Raw genomic sequence first — 18,878 nt, forward strand, 5'->3', positions numbered from 1 at the left:
CGGCTGATCTTCGGAAGTCTCCGCAAAGCAACGCACTCCGCCCTCCGCATGGCCAGCCATACTCCGGCATGCGCTTCAGGCCAGAAGCCGGCTGCTTATCGCATCTTGGCCCACCTTGACTGTGATATGAACATCTTGTATCACATCTCTGATAAAATGCCAGCAACTTGAATGAGCGAGTAGAGGCTGGTAGCAGAGACTGACAGCCGATCCCATTGAAGATAATAACCCCGCTTGGGAGCCCGACCATGAACGAAGTCAGTCGATGCGCGCTTGTTCTTCCATCTCCATACTGCAGCCACTCGACAAATACAGTCAATCATTACAATGTCCCCTTCCATTGATGAAAAGTCGCCAGAAATAGAGAGGAATCCCGCTCAAGATGTGTCGGACGGCGCCAATCTCGACGAGAAGCCCGGTAGTCTGGTGGATGTCGGGGAGTCCTATACAGCCGAAGAAGAGAGGGCCGTTTTGCGCAAGATTGATCTTACAATCCTGCCTATGATGTGTGCCGTCTTCTTTCTTCAGTACTTGGACAAGCAAAGTCTGAGTTACGCAAGTGTCAGTTTCGTGCATCCAACAACGACTTCTTCTCGATTCGGGACTTATTCCTTAACCTCAAGTAACAGATCTTCGGTCTCATCACAGATCTGAATATGACGAGCCAGCAGTATTCTTGGTGTACTTCCATATTTTATATTGGCCAGCTAGTCGCGGAGTACCCTTTTGTCTACTTGATGAGCAGACTCCACCTTACCAAATTCGTTGGCGTCACAGTGGTCGTCTGGGGTGCTATCTGCATGTGCCTGGCTGCCCCGACCAACTTCGCCGGATTCGCCGCCGTTAGGTTCCTGTTAGGATTTGCCGAGGGTGCGGTATCACCAGCATTCATCACAATCACGAGTGTATGGTACCGGAAGGATGAACATGCGACTCGGACAGCGTAAGTGAAAGGATCTTTCGGAATAAAGACATGAAGCACTCAGCTAATATTCGCAGGTTCTGGATCACCATGAATGGGGTAGGGAAGCTTTCTGGAAAGCGCATGTATTCGGCTTACAGGCTAACTCTGAAACCAACAGGTAGCACAAATCATCGGCTGCCTGCTTATGTACGGGATTGGGAAGAACAAGTCTTTGTCACTTGCCCCTTGGAGAGTGCTCTTCCTCATATGCGGCGCTCTGACGTCTGCTGCTGGTGTCATTTTCTACATTTTCATGCCTAATGGGCCTAGAGATGCGTGGTTTCTTGACGCTCGCCAGAAAGAAGTTCTTTCGATGCGCATGGTCCAAGACCGAGAGGGCGGCGATAAGACAAATTTCTCGAGGGCCCAGCTAAGGGAGGCCCTTTCGGATCCCAAGGCTTGGTTTGTCTTTGCATTTGGGGTGCTTGTCACAATGCAATCACCTGTGCTTACAGTAAGTACCTGTTTCCGAACTTTTCGCAATTGGTGAGGAATGTCTGCTGACTGTCTGGTAGTTCGCATCCCTGGTAATCAACAATATTGGCTACGACAAGTACCAAACAATGCTGCACACAGCTCCGTCCGGTGCGGTCCAGATCGCCATGCTCTGGATCGGCGTACTTGGGTGCATTGTGATGCCGCGGAACCGTACACTCGTTGCCCTGGTCCTCGTCATTCCACCCCTAGCAGGCACCATCTGTCTCCTCAAACTTTCCCTCGACGCTGGCTGGGGCATGATCGCCGCCTCATGGTTGGCATCTTGTATCACCGCGCCGTGGTCCGTCCTCATTTCCCTCACAGCCTCCAACGTCAAAGGAAATACTAAACGAGCTATTGTTAATGCCATGTTCTTCATCGGGTATTGTGCCGGGTGTATTGGGGCGCCGCAGTTATGGACGCACAAGCCAAGATACTTTTCAGGGGTTGTCACCGCTATTGTGACCTGGTGTTTATTGTTTCTCACTATTATTTGGTACCGATTTCTTTGCGTCAAAGACAATGCCAGGCGGGAGGCTAAAGGAAGTGCTGCAAATGGTGAGGTTCAGGATGCGCGTGGAGGACAAGTGTTGCTGGATGAAACAGGTGCACTCAAGAGTGACTTGACCGATAAAGAAGACCGAGAGTTTCGGTACTCCTTTTAGCAGTAAAGCGCGGTCAGCGCAAGGGAGAATTTAGTCAACTGGCATAAGCCATGTCGCCGCCAAGGTATGCTGGATCAGTCTCACCTCAGTCGGGCCAAGCCACGCTTGGAATCAGAGGCAACGATGGAATTTACAGATTTGAGCAGTAGATGGGTTTAATGTTGTGATATTAATGAGATACGGAGCTTTTTGAGGTCTACAATCGTCATCGGGAGAAGAACATTGTAGTAATAGGCTAGGCACAGACTCCTTTCTATACTCTGATGAATACACGATCGCCACTTTTCCTAAGCGTCCGCAGTAAATATGGTGCGGTGCACCAGGGTCTCTGCTGGTCGGCATCATCGTGGAAGTAGAGGCTGCTGTCATCTTTCCTGCACTATAGTCGGGCATTAGCCAGCCTCATTCGACTCGGGCTAGCACGGTTTTATCGTGTTCTTCGTTGTCTTGTAAGAGACCACTCTTTACAAGCTGTCATTTCTGAGCGCACAGAGATCAATTCAGCGTTACTCTGGAATTGGTTCTTCGCTCTTCGCTATAAATGGAGCATCCTTGGGCAACTTGAACCCAACGAAAGCCACTACAACATGTGGTCATATGGCAAGGGCCAGGGGCACATCCGTGTGCGTGAGAGCAAATAGAGTTGGATGAGATGTAGTAGTAGAGAGGCGGGGCCTATCTAAAAGCTGTATTTGTGGCTGGCAGTCATCTCACGGAGTGGTCTATTATACAGTACTCATTACACTTCTCAATGAAGAAAATAAACATGCAAAAGAGAACACCGGGGAAGAGCCTTGCGGCGCCAGTTGCGCAGTACACTTGCTGAGCTCAATGAGGTAGCTCGTACACATCCCTTGTCGTATTCAACTCTGCCGGATGATTAACAACAGGAAGTTCTGATGTACTCGAGCATGGAGCCTTTGTTTCTGTCGAGATAGCGCTGTAGGCTGCCGCTTTCTGGGGATGTTCTGGTTCCCCGAACCTGCCTCTCTCAGGTACAATGGTGGATGTTAATGTCCATGACCACGTGCTGCCATCTGTCTCTGATATGCGGAATTGGTCCTCCCACGTCAGCGACTGTTGGGCAGTGACAGTCGACGTGCACTGCGAGGGAAATGTAGCCCTTGCGAAATCAGGTACATTGAGTCTGTAGTGTGACGGACAGCAAATAGTCTGTGTTGTGCGACTGTCCAGTGTCGACGTGTAAGCTTCGTAGTATGCTTCAGGACAGGTAAAGACTGGGCCCAAAACTGTTGTTGGCAGAGCGTCTTGTGTCCACCATGTTGACGCTTCCGGTGGCCAGCAAGTTGACAATCTGGTATCCACATCCTGCATGTACCAAGGGTCCCAGCCCATGAAGTTTCCACCGATCTGGTGGTACAGTCCTGAAGCGCATTCTGGTCCAGCAGATGGCCAGGCTGTCGTCAAGGGGAGGTAGGATGTCGTGGCACCATCTACGGTTGTCACGAAAGGCGTTACACTTGTCATTTCGTGGTTTTCCTTTATTCACTAGAAGGTGTTGTTGATAAGCGATGGCAGTCTCGATGTCGTTCTGTCAAACCGTACTCAGAGGCTGAACGTGAAAAGAAAAGAAGGTGGTCACTAATGAAGTTTACCTAATACCTACACAGACTCGTGAGTCGGGGTTCCATATATGAGGATCAGCGGAAGTAGAAATCTGCGATGGTAGTAGTTGAGGCTGAAAGGAGTAAAGGGGAAATTAATCAGAAAAGCATAATAGCCACAATGCGCCTCTCTATCTCTTGTTTGATCCTTTGGTGACCTGAGGCCCAATTGTACCGTCTGTAGACCCTGTACATGCCCCACAATGAGCTGAAGGATTCGTTCAGCAATGGGACGAAACCCATGTTCCAATGCTACTTCTGGGATCCTTCTACTACTATGGACCGGGGAAGCCCGTTAACAGCACCCCTACAGGAATCGCATAGACTTGCTCACATGCATGCTAGACAAAAGCCCAGTATGGAAAAGGCGCTGAAAATGTTGAGCTAGCTAACAGCAAATATTTCTAACCTGCTAAATTGCACACGATGAAGGACGAGGTTATATCAAAGAATTGTAATCGTAGACAAGTTTATGCCAGACATCATCTCAGGCTAGGTGGCCTGAGAAGAGATTGTCCCCAAGGAGAGTACAGAGAAGCGATGGTCACGGACTAGATCATCACCGCAGAGGCTGTTCAAACTCTCGTTGCCTTCTCTCGCATTAGAAAGATCTCTCCTTGTGAGCTACTGACACTTTTGACGTGATGTTCAGTATGTAATCTTCATTTGAGTAAGTCTACCCAGACTCTCCCAATCTACTTCTCACCCTGCAATGAGTTGGGCCTGTAGAGCCGTACAAAGCGATGATAGCGACGGAACAATTGCCGCTACCACAGGCTATGTATGAGACCCAGTATTTACAATGAGGACCCATCAGTGTGCGAAAAAAAAAAAAAAAAAAAAAAAAAAAAGCCAAGACTTGAATACCGTGTGTTACGGGCGATGTAGTGGCTCTTGTAGAATGAGCGTCATCGTGGACACCCTAACAATTCTCTTAGTAGTGCTAAATAGGTATTCGTGTACATTCACCCAAGGACACTGCTTACTTCCATAACACTCCCTTGCGTAGACTATTCGTTCAAATATTCCAGCGTTATTTCTTTTTGCTTTACAGCTGAACTTTTCAATGATGATAACTATAATTAAATAATGCTAAGGTGATATATAGTGTTATGATAATGTGTTTGAATCGTCTTCATTAAGCTCAATTCTACAGAGCCTTTTCAGATCATTGCACTAGTAACAAACACCTTAATTCCGGTCTGAGACAGTGTACAGAATCGGGGGTTTCGCCTGGCTCGAGCTGTTAAATGCGTACGCTAGTTACTTCCATGTCGCTATGGCACAGACGGAAAGTTTGAGGGACATTATTTAACCTTGCTTTCTTGGCTCAAACCCTCGAGATCTGCCGGCAGCAGCTGAAGTGCTCCGATCGAGGATAAGAACATCACTCGGCCACCGCTTTGCATTTCCATATAACGCGGGGGGCGACCATGCTGTTCCCCTCTGCTGAGCAAGCCGTGGTCAACCCGCCAAATCAATCGTACCTTACAGTCTACATTCTTCCAGAAAGGGTATGATGTTGGGTTTACACGTTCAATCGAGAATGATAGTCCCAGTTCTGATAGGCGGACTCATCAGTGTTGGTTCTCATGGCTTTTCCAACACCAAGGCAGACCGTTCCCGTTGCTGACCAAACAACACCTTACTTAGCTTGTCTTGTATGTGCTCGCAAGATGCGTCTACATGCTTTACTTCCACCCGTTGGCCAAGTATCCAGGCCCCCGACTTGCTGCCGTCTCTGAAGTCAGTAGCACATGATGTTCACAAAGCTCGAAATATTCTTGTGCACAACCAATGAGTCTAATTCAATGTGACAGATATGGAACCCGTGGTTGCTTGCTTCTGGTCGCGTTTGTCTGATCATGCAAGACCTGCACCGCAAACACGGTAAGCCACATGTGTTGCGAGACCTCATTTCACCAGCCCTACGACCGCACATAGAACTGAGAGGGAATTTGTCCAGGCGATATAGTCCGTGTGGGGCCCAACGCCTTGTCTTTCGCTACATCAGAGTCTTACGTGGCTATTTACGGTCATCCCAAGCAGGGCGAAAAGAAATTCATTAAGGCCGCCGTGTACGACAAAGGAGAGCGGCGTATCGCCAACGTCCGGGACCCTGCGGAGCACGCACAACAGAGGAAGCTTCTCTCTAATGCATTCAGCGCCCGAGCTCTGCGAGACCAAGAGGTCGTGATCCACCGTTACCTCGACTTACTGGTGCAGCAGCTCAGTAAACTTGGCAGCGGTGGTCTCAAGCCCGTAGATATGACAGCTGCCTATAATTGGCTGACATTCGATGTAATAGGTCAGTGAAGACTCACCTGTGTGATTTTCCACTTTTTTTTTCCTTGGTCACTGATTAAGAATGGTAAGGCGACCTGGCTTTTGGAGAGCCATTCGGAGCGGTAGCGGAAGCCTCCTCGTACTGGTCATCGCTGATCCTGGATGCAATCCTTTGGGCTGGCGTCGTACACCTCATGAAGCGCAACCCATTGTTCAGGCTCATCCTTCCCTTCTTCTGGCCAAAGGGCATGGGGGAGAAGTTGGAAAAACACAAGGAGCTGGCGAGACGGAAGGCCAAGAAGCGTCTCGAGCTCGGGACTAGCCTGAACCGCCAGGATTTCTTCAGCCACCTGATCAAGGACAATATACTGACTGAAAAGAGCTTGGTGGGGAACGCGCGGAGCTTGCTCGTCGCAGGGTCCGAGACCACGGCATCGGGGCTGGCTGGAATCACTTACTACCTCCTCAAGAACCCAGCATGCCTCGCGAAGCTGTACGAAGAGATTCGGTCTGCATTCAATTCTTATGAGGCGATCACTGGCGACTCAACGGCTGCCCTGCCTTATCTGCACGGAGTCATCGAGGAAGGACTGCGCCTGTTCCCGCCTGTGGCATTTGGGCTCCCCCGTGACTGCCCCGGCGCTGTCATCGACGGCGTCTACATTCCGGAGGGAGTCGTTGTCTCGACGGAAAACTATGCCTTGTCTCGCGATCCGCGCTACTGGGTCGATCCGGAATCTTTCCGGCCGGAGAGGTGGTTTGGCGAAGGGCTGGGCGACGACAAACGGGCTTTCCAGCCATTTTCAACCGGTCCACGTGCTTGTCTGGGGATCAATCTCGCATATTTGGAAATGCGTGTGGCCATAGCCAAGATACTATTCACCTATGACCTGGAGATGGTCTCGCAGATCGAGGACTGGAACAAGGCTTGTAAGAGCTACGGCATGTGGAAGAAACCGGAATTGCTGGTCAAGTTTCACCCACGCCTCACGACGCAGAGCCTTTGAGGCATCGCTGTAGTGGCCAGGAGGGAGCGGGTCGAGGATGTGCAAAAGAATTTGTGACCAGATTTATGTCAGGCGGCGAGTGCGAAGTCATTTCCAACACGCTGCTCTAGATGGGCGGATTTATCCCATGATCTGCCAGTCTACTAGCAGCGCGCGGATATCCAGGTTTGGTTGTACTTGATCTGTCTAGATTTATCTGCATAGATCTATGATATATATAGGTGCGCAGTCAACATGCAAGAGAGTGAATACGTCCTATAGTACGGCGAACCGCCCAAGGACAACCTCTACCGCGCATTTGTATGCACATACACCCAAACTTTCCGCTATACTCAGAGTCTATCGTCATGCCCCCGTGAAAAAGGCGCAAATACATTGATAAACCGCCACTCAGGAAGCAAACAACCTCCCCAGATTATCCAGCCCAACATTGCCCCCACTAAACACAACTCCAATATCCCACCCCTCTGGCCCAGCCTCACGCTCAACCAACGCGCGGAACTCCTCATTATACAGCACAACAGCAAGCGGGACCGCAGCGCTAGGCTCAACAACGACCTTCATGCGCTCGAGGACAAGCCGCAGCGCGGCCGTGATTTGCTCCTCGGAGACAGCGTAGACGCCGCGCACCAGCTTCCGGTCGTGGATGACGCCCCACGGCAGCGCGCCGACGGGCGTGCGCAGGCCATCGGCGACCGTCAGCGTCGACACGCTCTCGACGCGCTTGCCCGCCTCCAGCCCGCGCCGGCAGTCGTCGGCGCCCTGGAACGACGGCTCGGACCCGAAGACCCAGATCCCCGTGCCCTCGCACGACAGCGCCACGCCGGAGAGCATGCCGCCGCCGCCGCAGGGCGTGATGATGGCGTCGAGGCCCTTCTTTTCCCCGTTCGTGGCCTCTCCATCGGCGCCGTCTGCCCCAGCCTCCATCAGCTGCTTCACCTGCTCCTGGAACTCGAGCCCCAGCGTGCCCTGTCCGAGGATGATGTCCGGGTGGTCGTAGGGGGGCACGAGCGTGGCGCCCGTCTCGGCCATGACGCGGGCGGCGACGGCCTCGCGCTCGACCGACGTCGACCCGCTGAAGATGACGTTGGCGCCGTAGCCCTTCGTCGCGGCGATCTTGCCCGGCGCCGAGATCTCGGGCATGATGATGTGCGCGGGGATGCCGGACTCGCGGGCTGCGAGGGCGAGGGCCTGGGCGTGGTTGCCTGTGGGTGTGTTAGAAATGTGTGCGGTGCAGAAATGAGTTGCGGGCAGGATAGATATGAGGGCCTCAAGATGTGCCTGAGATGATCTACTGCAATGATCTCCCTGAGATACCCCCTTTGGCGGGGGGCTTCAACTCCGTCCCCGGCCAGGTATCACCACCAACATCAGACACCCCAGCCCATAACGGAAACCACAAATGTGAGCGGAATGGAGCAAAGAAAAGACTCACCACTACTATGCGTGACAACCCCCCTCCCCAACCCCCCACCAGCGACCCAGCCCTCGTCGGCCTTGAGCCTCTCGACGGCGTGGAACGCCCCGCGCACCTTGAACGCGCCGACGCGCTGCAGGTTCTCGCACTTGAACCACAGCCTGGTGACAGGGCGCGCCTTCCCCTGCCCCTCCCCGTCTGTCTCCTGGTCCTCCTGCTGCGCCGGCGTCGACGCCAGCTTCGACAGCGTCGAGTTGGTCAGCACGGGCGTGCGGTGGATGTGCGGCCGCACCAGGTCGTGGGCGGCCACCACGGAGGCGCGGGTTAGTGGCAGGCAGTTCTTTGGGTCTGCCATTGTGTGGTTTTTGGTGGTGCTGGTGTGCCTGTGCCTGTGCCTGTGCCTGTCTTCTGTGTGATGGTCTGTAACAATGCCTCTTGTAGATGGTGTTCGGTGCTGGTCGTCTGAGGTGAAGGTGAGATGCCGTCTCTTGGATATCAAAGGCTACCCAGATGGTAAAAACGTGTCCAAAAGGATTATGCACGTGTATGTGTATAAATATCTATGACAAGACGAAGCGCCCCAACGCGTGCTTTGTGTAAGCCAGTCGACGGCAAAAGTGGAGGTGGCAAGTGTGACGGAAGCGTGTTCGCGAAGTCGATGCCAGAAGAAAAAGAACGTCAAAAGACCGACCGAGGCGGGATCCTGCAGGTCTTTAATCAAATGCAACTGACGCGACGGCTTGACTCGACCTGCCGCCTCGTAAATATAGCTGCTCCCTCTAGATGTTGCCAGAGGACGTCGTCGTGCTCAAATGCGCGAGCCGCATGAGGGGACGGCAGCCGAGACCGGAAGCCGGACGGGCACACACACGCTCATTTTGGACCACAATTGACACCATCACACATAATAATGTCTTCACATTACGGTAATCACATCGAGTAGAACCGTGAAGACGATGGGTTCAAGTCAACAAACACTTTCGTCTTTTCCGGCCGCAAGATTCTGGGAATCAAGAAATATCTCACGGAAAAAAAAGATAAAAATTGGATATAAAATACACAATCCCCGGATTTTATTCCCTGTTGCCCGCGCAAAACGCAAGCACGCATTTTCCCTAATGACCCCAGGAAAGCTTTTCCAGAACCCTTCCCCAAGCAGAAAAAGAAAAGCCAAGTGATCAACAGCCCTCAAGCACTCAGATTTTCTCTTATCCCCCTTTTATTGTACCAAGTAAGCAAAGACTCATGATCCATCTTACTTCTGGTTCTCAGGACGCAGGGAACGGACGGCCTTGCCGGCGCGCCAGATCTCCAGGTTGCGGATCTCCTCCATCTCGGCCTCGAACTTCTCACGGTAGTCGGGCTGGCCGTTGTAGTCGAGAGAGCGTTTGGTCTCCTCACCGTTCTTGACGGACTCGTAGAGCTGGTTGAAGACGGGCTTGAGGGCGTCCTTGAAGCGGGGCGACCAGTCGATGGCGCCGCGGCGGGCGGTCGTGGAGCAGGCCTCGTACATCCAGTCCATGCCGTTGGCGCCGATCAGGGGGTACAGAGACTGGGTGGCCTCCTCAACGGTCTCGTTGAAGGCCTCGCTGGGCGAGTGACCGTTCTCGCGGAGAACCTCGTACTGGGCGAGGAACATGCCGTGGATACCGCCCATCAGGCAGCCACGCTCTCCGTAGAGGTCGGAGTACACCTCCTTCTCGAAGGTGGTCTTGTACAGGTATCCGGAGCCGACGGCAACACCCATGGCGATGGCCTTCTCCTCGGCCTTGCCGGTCACGTCCTGGTAGACGGCGATGGAGGAGTTGATGCCACGGCCCTCACGGAAGAGGGATCGCACGGTACGGCCAGAGCCCTTGGGGGCGACGAGGATGACATCGACGTCCTTGGGGACGTCGACCTTGGTCAGGTCCTTGAAGACGGGGGAGAAACCGTGGGAGAAGTACAGGGTCTGGAGGTTATGCAGCGTTAGCACCGAAAACAAGACAAGACCGGGTTGCGGTGCTTAGCTCGCAGGGTATGACTCGCCTTTCCCTTGGTGATCTGAGGCTTCAGGTGGGGCCAGGTCTCGGACTGGGCAGCATCGGACAGCAGGTTCATGATGATTGTGCCCTGGGAGATGGCCTCGTCGACCTCGAACAGGTTCTTGCCGGGGACCCAGCCATCCTGGATGGCGTCGTTCCAGGACTTGCCGTTCTTTCGCACACCGATGATGACGTTCAGGCCATTGTCACGGAGGTTAAGACCTTGGCCGTGACCCTGGGAACCGTAGCCGATCAGGGCGAGGGTGTCGTTCTTGAAGTACTCCTGGGATGGTCATCAGCAACCCGTCACTTGGAACACCAGCATCGAGGCTGGCCTGTGGTCGAAGGGCAGTGGGATAGGGGAATGGGGGGTGACTCACCAGGAGCTTCTCCTTGGGCCAGTCATCGCGCTCTGTCGGGAGGGGAAAATCTAGAGTCAGAGAGGCACCAATGCATCAATTGAGACAGGCTCGAAGCTCACCGAAGACGGTCTCCTTGTGGCCAGCGAAGTCAACAGTCTTGACGCCACGGATCTGCTGCTGGACGGGGCGAGCAAGAGCAGGGCGGGCGACGGCCGAGGTGCGCGAAGCAGCGTTCAGGGCAGCGACAAAAGTGCGCCTCTGGACGGTGTTCTTGGTCAATTGACGGGCGGCGGGCCGCAGGGCGGACGAGAAACCTCTGGCAGACATTGTGAGGGCTGTTGTGAGTGGAGATTGGGGCACAAGGTGGGATGAGAGGGAGGAGAGAAGGAGAGAAGTTGTGGTGTTTTTTTGAACCGAGCGAGCTTCGAAGCTTATACCGGGGCCACACTTTACCAGCCCCAGACAACCAGAGCTCCGATTTGTTCGACTCACCGAATGGTGTTGGACCAATTTTTTTCACGTCAGCTCCGAGCTCGCTCACCCTATCTCTTTTGGGCCTGCACGGTGCTTAGTGCAGGCCCTGGGTTGCTGCGACAGTGGGGCCAGGGTCCCGGCTGTGGGGGCGCCAACGGAACACACCTCCAGCCCACACCCGTCTGGGGAACAGGGGGTTTCTGGTGTCTGTATGCTATCCACCCGCGAAAAAGAGTCACCCAATCCAAGTAAGGGGACAAAGACAATTCCCGTCAGCATTTCGGTATGCCGCGTGTCACCGTTTCAGTCCTGGACTATGCAGACCTGGACCAGACATGGCCAAGAGAAGCCCAATACCTTCGTTTCAAGCTGGTAATGGCCGGGTGTACAATGCAGCAATGATGCTGGCAGGAAATATCCATGGGTCGAGAGCAGTGAGCAAAAATGCAAAAGGTGAACCTGATTGTTTCCAGCACAACAAATACAACGCTTGTTCAGTTTTAGAGGATCTTTTGATTTCTGCAAGGCATTTTATTTCTGCAAGGCAGTGTGTTTTATCCCCTCCATAAAAATGTTGTTAGTATCAGTAGTCGCTCAGGAAGCCAACCTTGCTTCGCATGTCGTCCTCGTCTTCAATTCATGGTCTATCATGCCTTTCCCGCTCTCTCTCTGACTCCGCCGTATGTGGAAAACGGTCTAGACACCAGGTCGAAAATGGGCGCCTTCGCTGTGATCTTAATGCCCACCATGTGCCCTTCCACTCGCTGCTCCCCATCCGGTTCTGATATGTGACAATTCAAGAAGCTTCCTTTTCATCCAGCTCCTCTTCCCTCTTCCATCTGTGCTGTGATGTGATGTGCTGCTATAACCAGGCGTAGGAAGTGGAAGAACAGCAGTGTCTCAGAAACTGCCAGAGAACGCACCCCTCCCATCATGCTACCAACACCAGGCCCATCTTCCTTTTCTCCGACATAGCCGTAGTAGGCGGCTCACTTCAGCACCCGGTCGAAGCTGACGCCCCTGACGGACCCTCCGGCCATGCTAGAGCGGACGTTGCGCTTGAAGCCCTCTCGGTTGTTGCGGAGGTCCTCGGCGGCCTCCTTGTTGAGCGGGTCGCTCGCGTTTGGCTCGAGGAAGAGGAACTGGAGGCCGACGATGACGGCGTTGAGGTTGAGGACGGGCTTCCAGTCCTCGCGCAGGATGTTGAGGCAGACCTTCCCCTCGAGGTCGATGTTTGGGTGGTAGATCTTCTGGGAGCAGCGGACCTTTGGAGGCTCGTGCGGGAACCCTTGGTTGATGTCGAAGTCGAAGGTGAAGCGGCCGCCGCGGTACATGCCTTCGTCGGGCTCGATGGTCAACACAAACTTGAGGATGTCGTCCGGGTCCGGAAACTCGGTCCGCATCGTCGTCCCCAGCGACAGCTCCGAAAGGTCCTTCTGCACCCGCAGCTGCGCCGCTGTCACCTTCTTCTTCTTCCCTCCTGCTGCCGCCCCCTCCGCCGCGTCCGCCTTCTGCTGCTCCTTCTTCATCGACCATATCTTCAACATCTTGCCTGCCTGTGTGTTGGGTGGCTGCCCCAGGACTCTGTTTCGGTGTTCTTGGGTTTGCGATGAGGGGTGTCGGGTGGGTTTAGGAGACGATGTCGAGAGTCGCGTGCGAGGCGTGGGCGATCGAGAGAGAGACTGAGATGGCGGTGGTGGCAACGTGTCTCTGGAGGTCGGGAACTTCAGGTGTTAGCTCTCTTGTTGGTCTAGATGGGAACAAAGTCCTCGCAGATGATGTAGGCTATGTAGTTGGCAAATGTTCAGTCGTCTGCCTGGAGAGGAGGTGCGTGCTGGTCGGTGGTGGGGAGCGGGTTGGTTGGTGCCTGAGAGGGCCGGAGGCGAGAGTCTGTCGGAGTCAAGTTCCATGGTTGGCCGAACGTGGGGTCGTCCCTGATAAGATAAAGCCCGTCCATCGTCCATCTGTTGGACAAGTGTGACATTTTGCTCATAGTCTCGCTTACAGTACCTCTTTGTCTTTACAAATGCCAAATGGAACAGCCAAAAACGCTATCGATGATCCAAATCAGCAAACAAATCACAGACAAATACCTGGCTTGCTGGTTTCAAGATTATGCACTTAAGCTATGAAAATCCCTATCCGGCCTGTAGAGTAGAAAACAACTCTCGTAGAACGCCATCGTCAATATGCTCCTGTTTTTCTCGCCACCAATGTAATTGTGCCCCTGTCCACAGCCTGGAAGAGAGGCAGTCACAAATGCTCCAGATCCCCAGCCTTCAACCACTCCTCTGCTCTAAACCGCGAGGGAAGAGGCCACTATGTAGTAGGCAGCTGAAAGAAATCTCGCCCGGTCCGACAAGACACGGTGGCCAGCCTCCTTGCCATTTTCTTCCCGGGCATTTCTGCCCTTACTATACAACAATTTACCCTTTAACCTAGTATGCCTGAGAAGCAGAATTCGTTTCTCTTCGTGTAAATGTGTAAATACCGCACTAAATGGCCTGGGGGTCTTGCAGTAAATCTTCGTTTACCGTCTGGCAAAGCAGCACATGATACCCGTCTTACCCAAGAACCAGCAGAAGCCGATGAAACGAATAATGGACAGGAAAGCAGTGGCATACAGCAGAACCTTGAAGAACCAGGCGGTACGCGCGGTTGAGTTCGACTGTGACTACCAGTTAGCACGAAGTCCGGAAAGTAGCAAGATGGGTATGACGGTAACTTACGCCGATACCGAGACCGTTAAAGTTTTCTGAGGTGATGACCACCGCCAAAAGACAGTTGGAGAACAACCAAGAGGCGACCAGACCCGTTCGGAAAGACTTGTAACCATCCTCGAGGTCGGGCTTCTCATCCTCAACCTCCTCTTTAAAGGGAGCAAGCGCACGCCTGACCGTCTGTTCGAACTGGCTGTCGATATCCTCCTGAGGCTTCTCGATTTCTTCGATGACCGGGCCATCACCCTTGTCGTCCTTGACGATGTTGGCAGACGGGAGTGCCTCGGCCTTGTCGGATCCCTTGGTACCCCAAGAAACATCGTGCCAGTTGTTGAAGGCGTACACCATGAGAATGTTGATGTAGGTCGACATGAGCAACAGATAGTAGGGGTAGGAGTGGAACATGTGCCATGGGTCCAGGTACATGAACGAAGCCAGGTAGTACATGCCGTAGATGGTGAACAGGGCCAGCAGCAGGACACCTCCGGTAGAATCGCCGCCAAACAAGCTCTTCAGGAAGTCACCCGTGTTGTCTGTGTCAAGACCGAGACCGCCGTGGAAAGCGCGGTAGACCAGGTAGCCAGAGTCGAACAGGATGTAGAGCTGCACAAGGCCGAAGACGACGAACGAGACAATGTAGGTGTACTTGGAACCCTTGGGCCGGTTACCCAGGGCCAAGATGAACTGTAGGATGACGAAACCCAGGTAGAGGTACTTCAGGACTGCGTTGAAGTATGGCGTGACCGTGTTACCGAAGGGCCATCCGACAGCGTCGGCCGACGCGTTGTCTTGCGATTGGGGGTTGCCCACCAGATCCATAATGACTGAGGTAGTGAGCCAGTACGACGAGAGCGAGAACCAGGAGAAGACAAGGTTGGCAAAGTTGTACAGTGCCTGGACGTGGAAGAAGAACATTCGGATGATGTTGTGGCCAGACTTGTACATACGGCCAAAGTGCATCGATGAGTACAAACTGGCGGCGAATGAACCGTTGAGCCATCGTCGACGCTGGGAGATGAACTCGGCAGCACCCTCGGGCACATCAGTCTCACCCTTGGCCGCCTTGATGTAACTCAAGTGCCACTTCTGGCCGGCCTTGGCGACCAGCTCGAAACAGAGGATACGATCCTCGGCCAAGAACATGTTCTTCTTGAAAATGTTCATGCCGTCAATACCCTTCTTGCCGAGAATCTTGGACAGCGTGTGGTCACCGTGGAAGTACTGCTCGAGTGGGCGACCCATGATAGCTCGGAATCGATAAGCCGAGAAGGCACCGGGCAAGACACTAACGTAACCGAAGGCACTCTCCAGGGGCTTATCCAGGATGTTGGAGATCTTGTACTCGAAGTTCTGCACGGCCACGAGCGGGTTCAGGAGCTTCCTTCCGCCCTTACCCAACATAGCGTGAATTTCACCACAGGCACCACCAAGATCCTTGTCGTTGTAGAAACCCTCCCATAGGGCGAGGAGCGACCTGGGACTGGGCTTGGTACCGGCGTCGAGCAGAATGCAGACCTCAGGGTTCAGGATACGGCCGAAACCGTTGAACAACCAACGGTGAGAGTTGATCTTCTTGCTGTTCTGAGCCTTGACACAGAAAATCATCTGCACTGGGGGCAGGGTCTGAGGGCTGTCGTCGAGGGGCCGGATAAGCTGCTGGTTGGGAGTGACGGACAATTGCGTCGTGTACTCGAAGATATGGGCGACGGTGGGCTCGCCGTTGACGTCCTTCTTGATCACACCGTCCTGGTAGATACCAATTGTGGCCAAGACATCTAGTGCGTTCTTGTCTGTCTTTCCGATACCGTCGAAGACCATACACACGACAATCTTTTGCCATGCTGGACCACCCTTGTTCCAGAAGGTGGACTTCTTGAGGTTGACAATGTCTCGGATGTTTTGCATGACACCGTGGAGGGTTCTGGCGAGGAGGACCTTGTCCTCGTTGTAGTAGGTGATGGCGATACAAAGCTCGGTGTGACGGTTGTACATGCGAGGTCGCAAGTCGTAACCGTTCTTGAGGGTGAAGTCGTTGGGGTCGCATGTTGCGGCCGTGTAACGCATCTTGGTGAACTCTTCGTTGCCGCCCTCGACATCTCGGTACTTGGGCTGAATGGCATTCTTGATAGCACTGGGCACGGGGTAATCGATACTCAGGACTGAACCCTGAACCAGCTTAACCCTCCTGGTCTTGGAGCGACCCAAACCGCCTCCCTGAGGCACCTGTTGGCGGTTGAGCCAGCTGTCCTCGTCGCCGACGGTGGAAGGAGGGTGGCCGGGATCTCCAGTGGGGAAGTCGGAGTTGAAGCCAGCGGCTCCGCCGTACTCGTTGCTGTAGCCACCGGGGCCGCCAGAGCCAGGCACGGTGGTGGCGGCGTTGGGAGCGTAGGACTCGGTCAAGCTGTATGCGGAGACGGGCCGGGCAGGAGGGGTGGCAGTGCCCCCGAGGCGATCTTGCTCGTACATGGTTGAGCCTTGACTCAGAAGGGATCGCTGTGCTTCGTCGTCCTGCTCGTTTTCAGGGGGCAGGTGGTACTGCGGCACGGGAGGAGTGTTAGACGGCCGCAGTTACAGTTGTTCAAGATCATCAGGGTCCAAAAGTGGGGGGCAGGGAGGAGGACGAGGAGGATGAGTGAGGTCTGGAAGGGCAGAAGACAGGGCAACAAGGGCAAGTTAAGGTAAGGATCGCGGTGGGATGTGCTGCGAGGGTAGTAGATTGATCAGGAGGAGGGGGAGGAGCTTGTGACGAACGCCTGATGGGTTTTGGCTGAGGTCCTGCATGCCATGGCTATTGTAGCCATCGTTGTGGCCGTTGTACGCCATTCTGGCAACCGTTCTGGACAGGAGCTGGCTTGGTGAACGGCCGTTTCGATTATTTTAAGCGGGTCGAGTGACTGGACCGCTCCACGCTTGCGTGTCCGGTACAGGTCCAATGGGGGGCCGTTAAGAGTGAATGGCTAGGGTGTGGCAACGATGGGATTGCTGGTGATGATGATTGTAATAAGGCGGAAAAGGGGGAACCAGCGATTCTGGGATGGGATGGATTTGAATGGGGATGAGCGTCGCGTGCGGGTGACGAGACAAAGGAGCTCCAAGTCGATAGCGCTGCTTTTGCTTGTGCTGGGCTGCCAGGACTGGGACTGGGAAAGTCTAAAAAGGAGGCACCCGCTTCTCCACGCCAAGGGCAGTGCAAGGCAAGGTTGATGGATGTCTTGTGCCGACCCGGCCAGGCGATCCAGAGAACGAGCTGAAGGGGGGATTCGGTGATGTGCAAAAAATGCAGAAGGTTGTGGTTTGAGAAGCGAAGTGAAGAAATATCTTTCTTGTTGCTCTGCCGATGAAGAAGCACCCGAAAAAAGAAAAAGGGTCCCTCTGGGCTGGATGGCTGGGGCTGTTCCTCGAGAGGCCAACAACTCACGTCTGGTCTGGTCTGGAGGAGAAGAAAAAAAAGGAGGTCCGCATAAAAGGAACCACTAGGAGAGCATCGGGACTACATAATTGTGGCTTAGTACAGGGGCAGGTTTGGCTCGATGACACCAAGGGGTCTCTCTCAACACCGTCTTTCCGTACCACAGAGGTGCCTGTCACTCCTGTCACTCCATTAGAGCAGACCATCGCAGACTATGGCGAACCACTGCAAACCACTACACTGCTGCTGTTGCTATACTCAGCACCTTCATCCGATCTGTCTGGCATAAACTCTGTTGTGGTCTGTACCACCCTCCCACCAGCCTTCTCCCACCCTCCATCGGTGCTGGCGAGACATCACAGGCTACCCCATCCCATCTCTACCCGTCCCAACCCCGGATGGCGCAGTTAGCTCTGGCTGTTCTTAGCAAGATGAGCAGCCGGCAGGGACTCCCTTCTTGACGGTGACCATCCGGGGGCAGGCTGGCAGGCGGGCAGGCCAGCAGACAAGGCCGGAACACGACAACGACGTCACAGCCTTGCAGCTTGCAACCTCACACACCCCCAGATCCCTAGGTATATGCGCCCATGCAACCATGCAGAACTGCAGGCAGTCATGCAAGTCTCCTTGTTCAGCCAGCACTAACGAGATGAGAGTGGTGATGTATGCAGAGTTACAGAGTTGCAGAACAGCAGCTGCAGCAGCAAACACATCTCACATTGACGATGATGACGGGTCGAGCTAGGAGCGGCCCAAACGCCGGCACTTGGCCCTCGCCAGCTCTCCTCCTGGGCTTGTCCCACAGTCGAAACGTTCCTCTTGAGCCTCCGGCCGTTGCGTCTTGGGTCCTGAGGAGGCACCATCCGCAGAACAGCGCATCAGCTACCGGATCTATCATATGTAGCATCTATGCTTGGCAGATGGCGATAAGGCGGGAAGATGTGGGCAGGACATATGCCTACTACTACGCAGTACAGTCTCCTATGTCCATCCTCCATTCTAGAACGGCTCCATAACTTCTGAGATCTTCACTCAATAAGACCCTGAGATTTTGTCTCATCACTCCTGAGCACCTGTCAGTCGACCAAAACTGCCAGATGTCAGTTCACACATATCCCTCCTGCCCCTCCCCCCCTCCGGCCCCTATGGATGGGCCCCCCTATTCCGTGCTGATCCCAACTTGAGATCTGGGGATGGCCGGATTTCCGTCTGCCAATCTCGTTCCGAGGAGCACGCGGTGGCTCCAGGGATCATATGTCAGTGAGCACCCGGTTTCCTGCAGACCTTGGACAGCCAGCCAGTAGCTGCTCGCCCCCAGAGCTGGAATCCCCTTCTGAAACAGCCACCCACTTTGGCAGCTCCTCGTTCGTATTTTCCCTTGCCCACCCGCAATAATGAACCCCCTTCACCGCTCTGCTGGGCCGGCCGATTCCTACAGCCCCCCTCGG

The 18,878-nt window shown here is 54.1% G+C and overlaps 5 protein-coding genes across 5 annotated transcripts; 2 read left to right on the forward strand and 3 right to left on the reverse strand.

Annotated features, from left to right (window-relative positions):
• Positions 1 to 327: 327 nt before the first annotated feature.
• J7T55_000853 (major facilitator superfamily transporter) lies at positions 328 to 2,106 on the forward strand (the record flags this gene model as incomplete). Its single annotated transcript, XM_053140113.1, has 5 exons — positions 328 to 561; positions 630 to 943; positions 1,000 to 1,021; positions 1,083 to 1,418; positions 1,480 to 2,106. The coding sequence occupies 5 exons, from the start codon at positions 328 to 330 to the stop codon at positions 2,104 to 2,106; spliced, it is 1,533 nt and encodes a 510-aa protein (XP_052996505.1).
• A 3,490-nt stretch (positions 2,107 to 5,596) lies between these two features.
• J7T55_000854 (cytochrome p40 monooxygenase) lies at positions 5,597 to 7,024 on the forward strand (the record flags this gene model as incomplete). The annotated part of the gene is made up of 3 exons (XM_053140114.1): positions 5,597 to 5,621; positions 5,698 to 6,039; positions 6,108 to 7,024. 3 exons carry the CDS (start codon positions 5,597 to 5,599, stop codon positions 7,022 to 7,024), a joined length of 1,284 nt encoding a protein of 427 aa, XP_052996506.1.
• Positions 7,025 to 7,414: 390 nt separating this feature from the next.
• Positions 7,415 to 8,796, reverse strand: J7T55_000855 (pyridoxal-phosphate dependent enzyme; the record flags this gene model as incomplete). The annotated part of the gene is made up of 2 exons (XM_053140115.1): positions 7,415 to 8,229; positions 8,460 to 8,796. The coding sequence occupies 2 exons, from the start codon at positions 8,794 to 8,796 to the stop codon at positions 7,415 to 7,417; spliced, it is 1,152 nt and encodes a 383-aa protein (XP_052996507.1).
• Positions 8,797 to 9,696: 900 nt separating this feature from the next.
• Positions 9,697 to 11,154, reverse strand: J7T55_000856 (uncharacterized protein; the record flags this gene model as incomplete). The annotated part of the gene is made up of 4 exons (XM_053140116.1): positions 9,697 to 10,392; positions 10,434 to 10,748; positions 10,846 to 10,877; positions 10,947 to 11,154. The coding sequence occupies 4 exons, from the start codon at positions 11,152 to 11,154 to the stop codon at positions 9,697 to 9,699; spliced, it is 1,251 nt and encodes a 416-aa protein (XP_052996508.1).
• Positions 11,155 to 12,290: 1,136 nt separating this feature from the next.
• On the reverse strand, positions 12,291 to 16,844 carry J7T55_000857 (chitin synthase 1; the record flags this gene model as incomplete). The annotated part of the gene is made up of 5 exons (XM_053140117.1): positions 12,291 to 13,011; positions 13,307 to 13,352; positions 13,870 to 13,969; positions 14,031 to 16,556; positions 16,773 to 16,844. The coding sequence occupies 5 exons, from the start codon at positions 16,842 to 16,844 to the stop codon at positions 12,291 to 12,293; spliced, it is 3,465 nt and encodes a 1,154-aa protein (XP_052996509.1).
• Between the last annotated feature and the right edge of the window lie 2,034 nt (positions 16,845 to 18,878).

This window comes from Diaporthe amygdali (genome assembly GCF_026229845.1).
Source record: "Diaporthe amygdali strain CAA958 chromosome Unknown NODE_6_length_1560011_cov_65_102424, whole genome shotgun sequence".
NCBI lineage: Eukaryota > Fungi > Ascomycota > Sordariomycetes > Diaporthales > Diaporthaceae > Diaporthe > Diaporthe amygdali.